The sequence below is a fragment of the Pteropus vampyrus genome, unplaced genomic scaffold, assembly GCF_000151845.1.
Source record: "Pteropus vampyrus isolate Shadow unplaced genomic scaffold, Pvam_2.0 Scaffold430, whole genome shotgun sequence".
Classification (NCBI taxonomy): Eukaryota; Metazoa; Chordata; class Mammalia; order Chiroptera; family Pteropodidae; genus Pteropus; species Pteropus vampyrus.
In genome coordinates this window covers 153,057-167,628 of record NW_011889211.1, presented here as the reverse complement: position 1 = coordinate 167,628, position 14,572 = coordinate 153,057, and the positions used below count along the sequence as shown (strand labels likewise).

General features: G+C 63.4%; 1 protein-coding gene across 1 annotated transcript in view; it reads right to left on the bottom strand.

Moving 5' to 3' along the window:
- Positions 1-14,572, bottom strand: part of NCOR2 (nuclear receptor corepressor 2) — a 189,120-nt gene that overhangs the window by 47,118 nt on the left and 127,430 nt on the right. The window contains exon 20 of the mRNA XM_023523892.1: positions 6,437-6,579. Within this exon, the coding sequence (XP_023379660.1) occupies positions 6,437-6,579 (143 nt within the window). The remainder of the gene's footprint in view (positions 1-6,436; positions 6,580-14,572) is intronic.

The window sequence follows — 14,572 nt, the reverse complement described above, 5'->3', positions numbered from 1 at the left end:
CATCTCTAAAAGATGCAGCGGACAGGATTCGGAGGGGGTCAGACGGGGTCGGGCCAGAGAGGGTGGGCGCAGGGGCCTCACTGTACGAATGTGGGGGGCAAGGGGGCTTCTCCGAGTTGCTGCTGAGAGGGAGCCGGCCGGCTCTGGCCAAGAGTGGTCCAGGGGGAGGGAACCGCAAGCACCGAGGCCCAGAGGTGGGCATGAGCTGGGCGTGTTCAAGAACAGAAAGGGGGCCCTCGGCGTGAAGCCTTTCAGGTCCCTCCTCACCGCACCCCAGTCCTTGGAAGGCTGGCTCCTCTGCAGGGAGCCGGAGCCCGCCCCCTTGCCTGGGTGCAAACGTCACTCCTCACTGACAGCCCCCATCTTTGCACCTCACCGGGAGCTCTAGGAAGGCAGAAGAGACACAGTGGGTGTCTGCGTACTGCACCACGCTGAGACGGGCAGAGGTTCAGAAGGCGTTTGTTGATTGACTGAGTGACTACAAACAGGCAGCATTTGAGGCTGGAACACACACAGCAGAGAGTTGGGGTATATGTGGAGGCAGAGTGTGCGGGGGGTCTCGAGGTGACCAGAGACTCCTAGGGCGAGTAGAATGTTCCCCCACCCCCGCCAGTGCAGCCGGTGTGACAGGCAGGGTTGCAGCCGGAGCCCTTCTGGGTCTCCGAATAAGCAGGCGGAAGCTGCGATGCTCCCAGATGTGCCGACAGCTCTGAACGAAGCCCTTATCCTGGGGTGGAGAGTGTCCCCCAGAATTCGTGTCCACCCAAACCCAGAATGTGACCTTATTTGGAAACAAGCTCTGAGCGGGCGTGATTAGTGAAGATGAGGTCACACTGTGGTAGGGAGGGCCTTACGTCCAATGGGACCAGTGTCCTTATGAGAGGGGCGTCTGGACACTGAGGCACGCAGAGCAGTGACGCACGTGCAAGCCAAGGAACGCGAGGACTACCGGCCACCACCAGGAGCTGCAGGAGACAAGGCGGGACCTGCCCCGGGAGCCTTCGGAGGGAGCGTGGCCCCACTGACACCCCAATTTCAGACTTTTGGCTCCAGGACTGGGAGAGAATGCGTTTCTGTGGTTTTAAGCCACCCGGTTGGTGGTGCTTCGTTATAGGGCACAAGACTGATGCACCGTCCCTCCACCAAGTCCCCGGGCCCCAGGAGAAAGCCACCCGACGTCACAAGGAGGTACTGCCTGCTCGTGGGGCAAATGCCCCGTCACCTCCAGGGGCCGAGGCCCTGCCCACTCTGAACTCTCACCATGGACTGGCTGGAAACAGGCGTCAGGGGTCCCCGAGGCCCAGCCCAGCCTGGGGGTGGGGGTCCCTTCCTGTCCTGCCTCCTCCCAGAGCAAACGGGGTGGGGGGGGTCCTCGGGGCGTCACCGCTGGGAGCATCGGGAGGAAAAGGAAAATGTCCGTTTGCCCGTTAGTCACGGTTTCCGTCACCAGCACTTGGCCAGAGGGCCACAGCCCCGCCCTGCCCAGTGTCCACCAGCCGTTATGGGAACGCCCAGCCTGCTCTGCCCCCTCCTGCTCCAGGGGCTGCCCCAGCCCTGCCCCAAACCCCAAGCTTCCCCTACGGGCCCCTGGCCGAAGCCCATGGAGGCGCGAGAAAGTTGTGTGGCGGTGGCTTCTGTGGGCGCGGCTGAGGGTTCCCCCTTCTTCCCCAATCTATTTTTAGCGGGCGGGGACTCGCTCCAGTGCTAGGGGTTGGGTAAGGCGAGTGACTGGCTGGCTGGGGGGGGTTGGGTGGGGGGGGCTTGCAGGGAACAAGGGCTCCTGTGGGCCGGGTCGCAAGGTCTCTCTAGTAGGGTCTCCCCAGGCCATCAGGCCAAGCGGGATGGGTCCGATGTCAGCACCTGAATCCCCCCAACTATATTTGGATCTGAGAGGCCAGGATGTGCTGAATGTCTCAGGAATTATATCAAATTCTTCCACATGAGCCCTGCACCTCAGAATTGGGGCTGCGTGTGGATAGATCAGGAGATGTTGGATACTGGTCGTAATAATTACAGCTGATGTTTATTAATTAAGCTCCTACTATGTGCCAAGTGTTTTCCACACATTCATTCGCCGAATATGCACAGCTGCCCTGCAAAGCAGAACATGCTGCTCCCTGCTTCAAACCCTCCGGAGGACCCCGAAACCCCTGAAACAGAACCGCAAGCCCTACTCCTCCACACAGGCCTAGATCCCCACCACCTCTCCAACGTGCTCATTCAACCCTGACCTTAGTCTCTCGGCTACAAACACGCGGCCCCGCTGTGCACCCGTGCGTACCACGTCCCAGCCCCAGGGCCTCTGCACGGGCGTCCCTCGGCCTGGACGTCCCTTTGCCAGATGCCAGCGTGACTCACGTCGTCGGCTCTTCTGAGAGCTCTTCCCTGATGACCCTGCCGACACCAGTTCAACCTTGCCGCCCACCAACCCCTCGTCTCGTCTTCAGAGCACGATCTGAAATTATCTGTGTGTCAACGCGTCTCCGCTGGAACTCGCCCGAGGGCCAGCACCTCTGCACGCTCTCGGCGGCACCCCCGGCACGGAGCAGGTGCTCCGTCGCTACGTCTTCGGGTGGAGGGACCTGACAGGCACAGACGGGGGCTCAGAGAGGCCGTGACGCGTGCCCCAAACCCCCCGGCCCAGCAGTCGAGGAGCCCGGGTTTGAAGGCAGGTAGGTTCCTCTCCCTCTGCGGGTCTGTGCAGACGGACGCAGATGGGGGACTCGGCAGAGGAAAACATGGCAAGGCTGGGCCTGGGCTGAGACAAACAGATGAAGAAATACGGAAGCGGGGCCCCAGGGCCTGGATTCGCAGATGGGAGAGAAGGGTAACCTTCGGCCAGAAGCAGGGGGAGGGAAAGCCTCAGAGAAGACACCGCTGCCAAATGTTACGTAACTCTGGGACAGCTCTGCCTGCCCGCCAGGTCCTGCTTCCTGCTGACGTCGCCTGCGGCCACACTAAGGCCAGGCCTGGTGCAAGGCAGGAGGGGCCACCCACCGACCCTCTCTCTGCTTCCCCCGTTCCTTCCTGCGCGGGCATGAAGGAAAGGGTGACATGTCTTCCTGAGCTCCAGACAGGGCCTGGCCAGCCGCCAGAAGTGGCCGCCACTGCCTCAGGATTCGCGGGGACCCCTCTTTCTCCTGGGGACTGACGGGTGCAGGGGAGAGGTGGGAAGCAGGGGTCACTGAGTTCAGCAGCATCTCACGAGGCCGGCTCGCACAGTGCAGCAACAGGAACCCACCCTGGGTGGCCACTGTCAGGACAGATGGGCCTGGCCTGAGTCCGGCTTCCTACGGCGGGTCCCCGCGTCCGCTCGCGGCCCTTTCTCTGCGGCCCTCAATGGGAGGCTGAGCCTGCGAGGTCAGCCGGGAGCAAGGGCCACTTCCGCACCCTCCACTGCTCTTTCTCATCCATGAGCCGTCAGTGAGGTTCACCTGTCTGTCGGCCCCGGAAGGTGGCCGGCCAGCCCCCCGCCTTCAGTCCGTGACGTGTGGTCCACTGTTCACCCAGCAGGACCAAACCGTGCAATTGTGTGAGAGTCCTGTCTAGTGACACAGGGGCAGGCCCGCAAAGGAAGCCGGGGGCTCCTACAGGCCGGGTCACACCCCCGCCGTGGTCTCCCCAGGCACCCACTCCCTCCTGGCCTCATCGCCCTCGCCTGGGGAAAGAGCGCAATGAGGTAACCTCGGGGGACTGGGAAGGGGCCCGTGCTGGGCCTCTGAGTCCCCCTTCTGTTCAGCCTGCTCCTCGGCTGCCAGCGATGCTGCCACCCACCGGAGCGTTTGGGGTCAGGGGACACAGAGGGTGACCTTCTCCCGCAGCCTCAGCTACATCTCACTCAGCCTTAAGCCAGTCTGCCCCTTGGCTCACAAACTTTTAATGGCTCCCAGTGTCCACCAGAGAAAGGCCCAGCTCCCCAGTCCAGCAGGAAAACCCCGCCCACGTAGACCCTCGGCAGATGCAGACGGCGCCCAGGGACGGCTTGCTGAGTGCTCAGCTGGGACAGCGTCCAACACGTGCTGAGCCCTGTCCAACGGCCAGGCACCCGCTTTGCAGCAGAAACCCATCTGCTCCCCGAAGCGGCCCTCAGTGGGTCTTCGCCTTAGCTCTACTTCCAGAGGAAATCGAGGCCAGGCGCTCGCGGGCTCCAGGCAGCCCCAGAGCTGGGCGTGAAGCCTCTCACCCCGAGCCCTGCCCTCCAGCACCCCGCTCGGCTGAAGGAGGGAAGGAGCAAAGGAGCGAGTCGGCCAGTCGATCGACCGACTGGCCAGCCGGTCAGTCCAGGAGCGGACAGACCCCCCACCTGACTGACGACTGGGGCAGAGGTGACGCCCCAGCGACCCAGGCACCTACACGCACACTCGCTCCCACCATCCTGCCACAGCCCTTTGAGGGGGCCCCAGCATTGCCCCCACTTCGGAGGTGGGCGAGCCTCGGCACAGGGGAGCCACGCCGCAGGCCCCAGGCCACGCGGCGAGTAAGTGGCAGAGTCTGGACTTACACCGGTGTCTCGGGCCCAGTCCCTGCTTTGGCTGTCCCTGCACACGCCAGTCAAGGGGGTACCTCCCACACCCTGGGGAAGGAGAGGGGGTCGGTGGATTAGAAATAATAACGACGATACGAATACCGCTACGATCAGGAGTAGCGATGACGGTGATGATTGCTAATTAACGGGAGTCACAGCAAGGGCAGCGAACCCTCACGGCTCCTGACAGGCTGTAACTCGCTCGAGCTTCTCCCGTGTTCTCAGCGTAAGGGCTGTTACTGCCCCACCTCACACACAGGAAACTGAGGCTCAGGAGAGTGAAGCCACTGCCCAAGGCCGTACAGGTGCCGGTCAGACCAGGACACGACCCTCCTTCCACCCCCGAGCCCTGGCTGCACCATCTGCCTTGCTGGGCTCTCTGGTCCTCCAAGTTCTGCGGTTCCCAGGGGCGCAGTGCGGCCACACCCCGAGGAAACCTGGAAAGCGAGGCCTAGGGCCAGCACGCTGCCAGAGGGGACGCCTATAACCCAACCGCCTGGGCTCTGCGGGCTGTGGACGCTGACTGGGAGGGGCGGGGAGTGCGGGAGGGCAGGGTGGGGGGCAGGAGCGGAGGGGCGGAGAGGAAGGAGAGGGCACAGGGAACAGGAAGACATCCCTGTGTGCCTGGGGCGGCGCTCGGAGTCCGTGCCCCCAATTCTGAGCCGGGCTTTGCAGAGGCAGCCCAGGCTGCTGGGGCTCAGCAGCCTCTTTGCTCTAAGGATTCTGGCAGGTGTTAAGGACAGGTGCATGGTGCCCTCGCCCTCACTGAGTCTTCCTCCCTCCGGAAAACCAGAATCCTGGAAAATCTAGGGAAAAGCAGAATTCCTGGTATGCGAGCGAGCACTGCCTGAAGCTTGAGGAGCGTGGGGACCGATTCCAGTGGTCCCAGAAAACAGGGGCATGAAGGAGGCGTGGCCTAACTGGACAGGATGAGGACCGGGGCGCTGGCAGGGGCCCCACTGAAGCCTGAGGGCCAGCCCCAGCCCTGGTCACAGAGACATGAACAGTGTCCCCCCAGAACACTCAAGAGCGCTGGGGATGGGGTGTCCTGGAATTCTGCACGTGCCGTGCACCCTCCGCAGCCTGCTCCTCCTCGCTGGACCTCAGCGGGCTGCACGGGAGAGCGAACCTTAAACTGTAAACCCAGCGACAGGTGGCTCGCCTGCAGGCAGGAGGGCTGCTTGCTCCTTCCTGTACCTGCGTCTCTCTGAGGCATGTACGGCCCAATGATTTAGACCATTATCCTCAGGTCACACAGCTGTGGCTTCATACCCAAGTCAGTTGTTCGTGAGCCTGGCTAAGCCTCAGTTTCCCCATACTTGAAGTGGTGCCGATGCCTGGCATGCCACCAGCGTGCCCAAACTGGAGGGAGAGGGAGCAGAGGCCACCCCCAAATGGCCCTCGCTTCCGCTGACCAGCTGCGGAGGAAGCAGTCCCTCCACGGAGACCGTTTGTTTGCTCAGAGGCAAGTCTGTGCCCCGGGGAAAAGGACAGGTCTCAGCGCCCCCGGGAGCCCCTGGGAGGCCAGGGCTGGGCTGGCTGCTCCCTGACCTGTCCTCCCCTCCCCGGCACAGTCCTAAGCCTGTGAGGTCAAACGGAGTGGGGGAGACGCTCGCTTGGGGTTCATTTGCCTCTCCGTCTTCATTCTGATGCTCTGACAGCCACGACACCCGGGTGAGTCAGTGCCTGACCCACCAGGCTCTGGCCTCGGGCCCCAGCCGGCTCTCCAGGCCCCGAGAGGAGAGCCTGGCACAGAGCGGGCACGCCTGCCCATCCCCGTACCCGGGAGGGATGCTGACCCTGCCGCCGCCCCGCGGGTCTGCTGGGCGTGAGGCGCGAGAGGCCCCAGGCCTGGCCAGACGCCTGGGGAGGTGGGTGGCGGGGGTGTGTGTGTGGGGGGGTGGTGCTCACCATCTTCAGCTTGTGCTGCTGCAGGATCTCATCCAGGTTCTGCCTTTTCTTGTAGTTGAAGTAGAAGTTCTTACACTGTGACACGGTCTTGGAGCCCACCATCCGGGCGATGGCCGACCAGTTCCGGCCATGTTCCAGGAGACCTGGGGGAGGGCGGCAGGTGAGGGCTGTGCCCATGGCCTGGGGGGACCGACAGAGCGCTGGGCAGCCCTGACGCCAAGCCTGAGACCCGCTGCTTGGGTCTAAACCGCCCAGAAGTGGCAGGGGGATGGGCACCAGAGAGATTGGGGGTGGAGGGCCTGGCCCCCCCTAGGCTGCGTGGGAGGGGCCTAGGCTCTGGGTACTGGGAGGGCAGGTGGGCGCTCCCCACAAGTGCACCCCCACCGAGGCTGCTGTCAAGGTCCCCGGGAGCTGCGGGCTGAGGTCTGGGGCACAGACCCCTCCCGGCCTCCACCTCCCCTGCCTCCCTGCAGCCGTGACCCGGCACTGACACGCACTTGCAGCTGCAGACAAGGCCTCGGGAGACCGGCTGTTTTCCGGCTGCACTGGGCCAGGGAGAGGAAGGAACGTGTGAGCCGGGGGCGGTCTGGGGGGTAGTGGAGAGTCCAGGTGGGGGTGAGCTGGGGCCAGAAGCCTCCACACCTAGGTAACTGGGGCACCCCAGGGTCCAAAGGCCCACCCTGGACTCGGGGCCCACTGGGCTGGTCCAGGGGCTGACAGTGGACTTGCCCCCAACTCTGCGAGCTGCTCACAGCCTCACGGTATCCTGATGCAGGGAGACAGGCCCCCCAGGAATGGGCAGACTCCACCCCAAACCCACTGAGGTCAGAGAAAGTTCTCTCCATCCCCACACTCAGGCCAGAGCTGTACCCCAACCCCCACTTCTATTTTCAATGCTCTGAACACCAGGCTCCGCAGAAAGATCCCGTCCCAGGCTAGAGGCAGCACCCCGAGAAGCCTGGCCCCGGGTCTCAGGCCATCTGCCCGCTGAGCTGCGGCACACACGGGCCCACGACCGGCGCCTCCCCGTTTCTGCCCGCGTCCCCAGGCGGCAGCGCTCCCTGAGCAGCGGCCAGTCTGCAGGGCAGGTGGGGTCAGCCCACTTCCCGATGGCCCGGCGGGAGGCGGGCTCCAGGCCCCTAGGGGCTGTGGGGCAGGACTGGGGCCCCCCAGAGGGCGGCAGGCATGAAGCCTGAGTCACGTTGCTGGGAACACAGCGGCCTCTGAGCCCCAGCGCTAGACTCGTAACGACTAACCAAAGACTTCCCACAACGAAGTTTGAGGCCATTTTCCTTGCATCGAATCAAGCTGCAGGCAGGGAGGGTTACGGCGGGAATGCCGCAGGGGTGCAGGAGCCCGAGGGGCTGGCAGCCTCTCTCTTTCATTCATTCATCCACCCATCCTTTCATCCATCCGCACGCGTGCCGGTGGCTTGCTGCACACAAGACTCTGACAGAAATAACACAAGAGCAGCGGAAACCCCGTCAACAAACCACTGTGTCCCACAGCCAGGTGACCCGGACTTTGCAGAGCCCTTCAGAGACTTGCTTGCGGCTCACCCTTTGCCGCAAGGCCCTGAGCAACAGCTTCCCTTCCCCAGGACAGGGACGCCAAGGCTGGGAAAGGTGGGGGGCGGCGGGGGGACAGCACCTCACGAGCTCGTGGACCAGGCCCAGGGGTCGGGTGGGCGTGGGGAGCCGGGGTTTCTGGACCCAGCGGGTGGGGGTGGTGCTGGACGGACAGGCCACCTGCTCCCCTGAGAAGGCCACAGGGCCACGTGGCTCCCAGCCCCTCAGGGTTCCTCAAGGACAGGCGGAGGGGAGGGGAGGGCGTGGGATCAAGTGCAACTCGGCCCCCTGACCTTTCCCTCTGCCCGAGCCAGCAGCAGCTGCCACCGCCACAGAACCTGGCGGAGGACGATGGGGACGCGCGTTTATTTATATTTCCCCGGCCGGGGCCAAGAGAGCCCAGGCAAACACGTCGGGCCGGAACCCTGGGTGGGAGGGGGTGGGTCTCCCATCTGGGCCTCCCGCGGGGGAGCGGCGGGCGCCCAGAGGGAGCTGGACCCTGGGGAGGCTGACATTTCTGAACTGGGCAAACAGAGAGCGAGGTGCATCGGAGTCCAGGGAGGGCTGGGGTCCGAACTACCTCCACGTGCGGCAGCAGCGAGAGCTGGTGGGGGGTGGGGGCGGGTCGCGGGTCACCCGGCCCCTCCCGACGGCGAGAGGCTCACGAGGAACACCGGACGTAGCGTCCAGAAGCCCTGCCCAGAACGTTCTGTGTGGTCTCGGCCATCTCCCTCTCTCGGGCCTCAGTTTCCTTAACTACCGTGTGAGGGGCTGGGGTACGCGTGCGGCCACTGCTGGCCGGAGCCCCTGGGGTGGGGGCGGGCGGCGCACACTTCCCTCTGGTTCCAGTTCCTATGGCCCCAGACAGAGGATGCCGGGCGCAGGGAGAAGCACTTTAGACCCCACCATGCCTTGGAAACCACCCGAACCAGACCCAGCGGAAGCCCCCGCCACGCCAGTCCCCCTGGAGAAACACCTCCAGCATGCTCCAACCGGCACCCCCGAGACCAGGGTCGCACCCTCCTTCCTGGAGAACCCGGGCCCTACAGGCAGGAGAGGCAGGAGAGGGGATCCCAGGAAAAAAGGGTAGGGGTGCAGTCCCACAGGCACAGAACCCCTGAGCCCCTGGCCCCGGCCCCCCATCCCTGTCACTGCGGCCCAAAGCCCCCCTCCCCGGGGCCACTCACTCACATCCTCTCATCTGCGTCTCCCCCTCCGCCAAGTTTTCCGGAAACATACGGCTTGGAGGATGCTCCAGGGAACGGAGCTGGGAGCAGCGGGCTGGGAGGCGGGAGGCTGGGCGGCCGGCTCTGGCGTCTGCTGGCGGCTCAGCTCAGTCTCACATCCTTCTCCTCCAACAGCGCCAGGGAGGAGGGAGGAGGAGGAGGGAGGAGAGGGGGAGGAGGGAGGGGGAAGGGGGAGGGGAGGGACCGCAGGCAGGCGGAGGCTGGCTCTGGGGAAGGTGGGGGCAGCTCCTTGCTGACGGCCAGGCCCAGGACTCCAGCACTGCCACCCCGGACGGACGGACGGACGCCGTCCCCCACTCCGGCAGCTGCGGGAGAGTGAGGTGCCCTTCGCCGATGGGGGCGGGCAGAGGGAAGCTGTCAGTTGTGTGCTGGGTGGCCCGTGCCAGGCGTCACCAGGGCGCACAGTGTCCGTGGCTCCTCCAGGCACCAAGGACCCCGGCGTGGGGGCTCGGCGAGGGGTGCTGGCCTGCACCCCCGGACCCCCGATGCCCCTGCTGGCCAAAGGCCAAGGACCCAAGCCCGACGGGGCCGCGGCACCCGGCAGCCTCGAGGGGCGGCTCGCTGGCTCTTCCTGCTGCCTGGCCCAGCACGCCGCGTCAGGGCTGAATGTGACCTCCAGACGGAGCCAGGACGGGCGGGGGAGCGTGGCAGAGGCCCAGGTTCAGAAGGGGCGGGCCGACTTGGCACCGCTCCCCCCTCCCTCCCCTCCTCCGAGCTGGCGGTGGCGCGTCAGCAGCGGTAACAGAGGGTTCAGAAAAACAGGGCTTCTCCGCCCGGCAGACGGGAGCAAACAGCCTCCTCTGCTGTCACTCCCCCGCTGCCGGCTCCACCCGCGGTCTGCCCCCACCCGGCCTCAAGCCACCTGGACGGGCCAGGCCCTCTGTGGGGAAATCGAGTCCGAGAGGGCGGGAAGGGGGCCACATGCTCCGTCAGCACCGCCAGAGCTGGCCCCAGCGCCTGGAGAGGAAGTCTCGGTTTTGAGACTATTCAAGGGCAAAGAGAGCTCCAGCCATTTAGGGAAAAGCTTTGGGGTCCCCAGGTGGCTCTGAGCTGCTCCAGGGACCCTTGTCCTGGCCACCTCTCTCCTCTCAGCCTGCTGCCCCTACAAACACCTGCCACAGGTGTCCCCACAGCTCCCAGAAGGTTGAAAGTTAACTGGGTTGAACTTTGGAGCTAGATCCAGGTCATGACCGATTTCTCCAGCTCTGGGGTCACTGCCCTGCCTGTCCCTTTAGCCCTCAGCCTTTCCATCCTACCCATGGAAACTCAAGAATGACAGGCATCTCGGGAGAGCCTGTCCCAGGCCTGTGCTCCGAGACCATGGAGGGCAGCAAATCCCAACCATGCCAGGGGCCTTGGACTTCCATTCTCCGCAGTGAGCTTTTAATGACGCCAACCCAATCTCGCCACTCCTCTGCTTCAGATCTTCCCACGAGGAACCAAACGAGGCTCTGGGAGTAAAATCCGGAGGCCTCTGTGTGGGGCCGGCCCCGCCCACCTGCCGGCCTGCCTCCCACCCCCCTCCCTCGCTCGCTCATGCCAGGTGCTGGCCCGCGATGCCAGCCTGGGAGGTGCCCCAGGACATGCACCAGCTGTCCCCACTGCTTCCACGGCTTTTTCACAGATCTGCCTCTTTTCGCTCTGGGCTCAGCTGAGTGAAACCTCCTCAGAGCAGCCTTCCTTGACCACCCTTCCCGGTCACCCTGCTGTCACAGGGTTTTGTCATCTCTAGAGCACTGAAATCAGCTCCCTGATCAGCTTCTTTGCCTCCCTGCTCACTAACGGCCACGTCTCTGCACCCACACCGCTAGGCTGCCAGGAGGCGCTCGGCAAATGGACAAAGCTCTAGACACTCCTGGTGTCTGGGCCTGGGGCCACTGGACATCCCATAGGTATCTCTGCCACCTCTCTGGGGCTCAGGGCTTATTGCCCACAGGGCACCCTGGACCATCCCCGGAAGAGGCAGGAGGAAGTGCCCACTGCTCCTGGCCAGGGGCACGCACACCCTGCCCTGGTACCCAGATGGCACACTCTGCCAACGTCCCCTGCGGTCTGGATTCCCCGACCCCACTTCTAATTTCTAAGGAAGGAGTTTCATTCTGAAGTATTAGGAGGCAGGAACTAGGAAGTGAAATCGACCGAGACAGGAAGTCGAGCCAGGAGGTCTGAGTCACGGACATCAAACGTGGAATGAGGTGAAGGAGCAAGAGGTAGTCGCAGGGGTGGCAGCGAGAGGGGTGTCTCTCAACATGGTCGCTTGGGGGCTTAGCCTGGCCGCTGGCTGCTCTGGCTGCACACGCACCATCCAGGGACCTGTGACAAACCGTTCGTTCTCACAGAAGCCGTGACTCAGTACCCAGACAGACTTCTGTCCCTGTCACATCTCTGCCCTGGATCCCTCCCGAGCTACTACCCTCTCAGGGTCCCTGCCACAGGCAGCTCTCTCCCCTGGGAATCTGCCCCAAGAGCCAACCCCCATCCCACCCAAGTTCAGATAAACTGGGGCAAGCGCCCTTCCAGCACCCATGGGCACCATGTCAGTCTGCACTGCATCCCAGGAATGTCACAGCTGCTCCCTCTGGAAACCAGCACCCCCTCCGTGAAACACGTTCGCTCACGCCACCCTGCTGGCCCCTCAACTCTGACACTGTGTTTTCCCCTCTGCGAAGAGCATAGGCCGCCTGCAAGAGGGGCTCAGCCACGCACCTCCTGCCAACCGTCACGTTCAAAATCCCACATCGCAAAATAAAATTTTCTATCAAAGGAGTGGGGGCGGGGGGCGGGGAGGGGGGAAATCCAGCAGACTGAGTCCTGAGTCATGCCACTTCCTTATTTCAGAAACCCCAAGCCCTGGGTGGGCGCGACGGCGACTCGGCCACTCAGTCGGCAACCTTGCTGGGCGCCTTCTGTGCATCAGAGCTTCCAGAATGTCCGCCAGTCCTGGAACCCCGCCTGGAACCCCGCCTGGAACCCCGCCTGGAACCCCGCCTGGAACCCCACCAGGGTTTTGCATAGACCCCTCACACCTGAACTTTGCTTACCTTTTTCTTTCTGCTTATTTTCTTTAAAATCGACTATGATGCCTGCTTTGGCCTGTTTCAGCAAGTATGTCTGCAAATCGGAGGTACACTGTGAAATGGCTACTCTTTCCCCAATAAGTGGTAAAACACACACTTCGCAAGATGGAAAAAAACACCTGCATACAATCTAATGAAGCCTTGCCTGCCACTCCGGGAAAATGCCTGCAACATCATGCTTTCAACGTCAAGTTTTCCTGCACAGCGGAGGGCAGTGCTCCTGGGCCGTGCGGGCTCCGGCTCATCGCTCAGCCTCTGGGCCTCGGTCTTTCCAACTGCAAAGCAGAAGTCGTGTGTGTGTGTGTGTGTGTGTGTGTGTGTGCGCGCGCGCACGCGTGTGCGTGAGCACGTGTGCACTCATGCGAGAGGGAGCGTGCACACACACGTTTTCGCATATGTGGAGAACGTGCTTTGAGGGTCCCTTGGCAGAACCGAGATAATTCATGCCGCGTCCCCAACCAGCGAGCTCTCGCACGTGGTCACAGGCACCCTGGCTACTGTGCAAGCTGCCTTGTGTCTCTTCTCCTGGGGAAGAAGCACCGACTTGAAAGCTGAAGTGTAAATTCTCCTACGGCAGGTGACGGCTGGTCGATGCTAGACTGTATCTTCGGGGCCACTGACAAGGAACAAGAGAAGGGTCTGGAGCCTGCCCCTGGGTCTGGCTGCCCCCCCAGTTCATGCAGAAACCCCGACTTTCTCCTTTTGAACCATCACAGCAGCTCGTCTCCTACACGCCCAAAGCATCCAGTTCAGGAGGCAACAGGACGTGCCTTCTCTACATCAGCCTGTCACCAGCTCAAGGGTGGCAGCAGTCCCCTAGGACACCACACCGTCCCCTCTACTAACCCTCAGGCTGCCCTGCCCCTAGAATCAGCCCCACTCAGTTACCCATTCTGAGCGGTGGCCCTGTCTCCGACCGGGCCTTCCCCGGGGCTGGTACTCAGAAGCTGCGTCAGCCACAGCCCTGTGTACTGATCACGACAGCACACTTTCCACCGTGAGCCGTGGTGGATGTGGGTACTGCTGGTCCAGGCCGAGCACAGGCTGCCCCTTCTGCAGTGTCTGCAGTGGGGGCAGCTCTCTGGCTGGGGGCTCCACCTCCCCTCCCCAAGCCTCATGCTCTGCACCCGTGAAGACTAATTAAACCAACCAGTGCACACGAGCCACGCTCAGGTGCAAAGCCATCAGGGGCTTCTCCCTCGCGCCCACCAAAGGGGCGAGTCCTGATGGCAAAGCTGGCCTGTAGCTACTGGGGGACAGTTCTGGGCTTGGCTCGAGCTCTGTCCAGCCTGATAGGGCTTGCCTGGGGCCACCAGAGCCCAGCCCTGCAACACTCTATCTCCTGTCACCAGGCAGGGCACTTGAGGTCACAGAGGGGCTGACCACACGGCTGGGCCAGAGCCTATTCCTGGTCTGGGACGCTGTGACATGGGGGGCTTCCCCACCCCCCTCCACGGCTGGTGCCCTGCCACCAGAGAAGGGGGGCTGGGGCCGGGGAGGAGCCACCAGCGGAGCCCTGGGCCTCCCAGCATGGCTGAGTCAAGACTCTGAGCCAGGCCAGGCTGACCTTTCCCAGGGGAACGAGAGCCTGACCTGCCCCGCCTGCCAGGGTGGCACTGGGCCTGAGGGCCAGCAGCCAGCTCCCTGGGACTGCCCGACTCCTGGGGAAGCAGCTTCTGCACATCCTCAGGCCCCCGGGCAGGCAGCCCTGACCTGGACGCACCCACCTGCCCGGCTGGAACCTGCAGCCGCAGCGTCCCCTACCCCACGTCCTCCCCGTGCTCTCAGACAAACAGCCCGACTCTATCCCCCAGCTGGGAAGGCCAGCTCCCCAGTGGCCTCCCTGTTCCTCGCCTCTCTCCCTCTCATTCTCTGGATTTCAATAGCTTCTTACTTGACTCCGTGGCCTGGCCATCGGGCCTTGGAATGTGCCGTCCCTTCTGAAGGTCGGCCCTCCCTCCTCGCTATCTGACTCATGGCAGGCTGGCCTGCGGACTAGCTCGTTCGGCCCTCACGCCAGCCCCATTGCGACTCTGCACCTGGAGTGTCTGGGTTCAAATCCCAGTTCTACCTCTTAACAGCTCTACGGCCTCTGAGCCTGTCTCCTCTTCTGAACGCAGGGACCAGTAACAGCACCTGCCCCATACGGTCGGTGGGGACGACGCCCCCTGACACACGTAAAGCCCCGAGCAGCCCGAGCACCCGGAAGTATGGAGAAGTACTCAAGAGTGTTGCTTAGTGTTA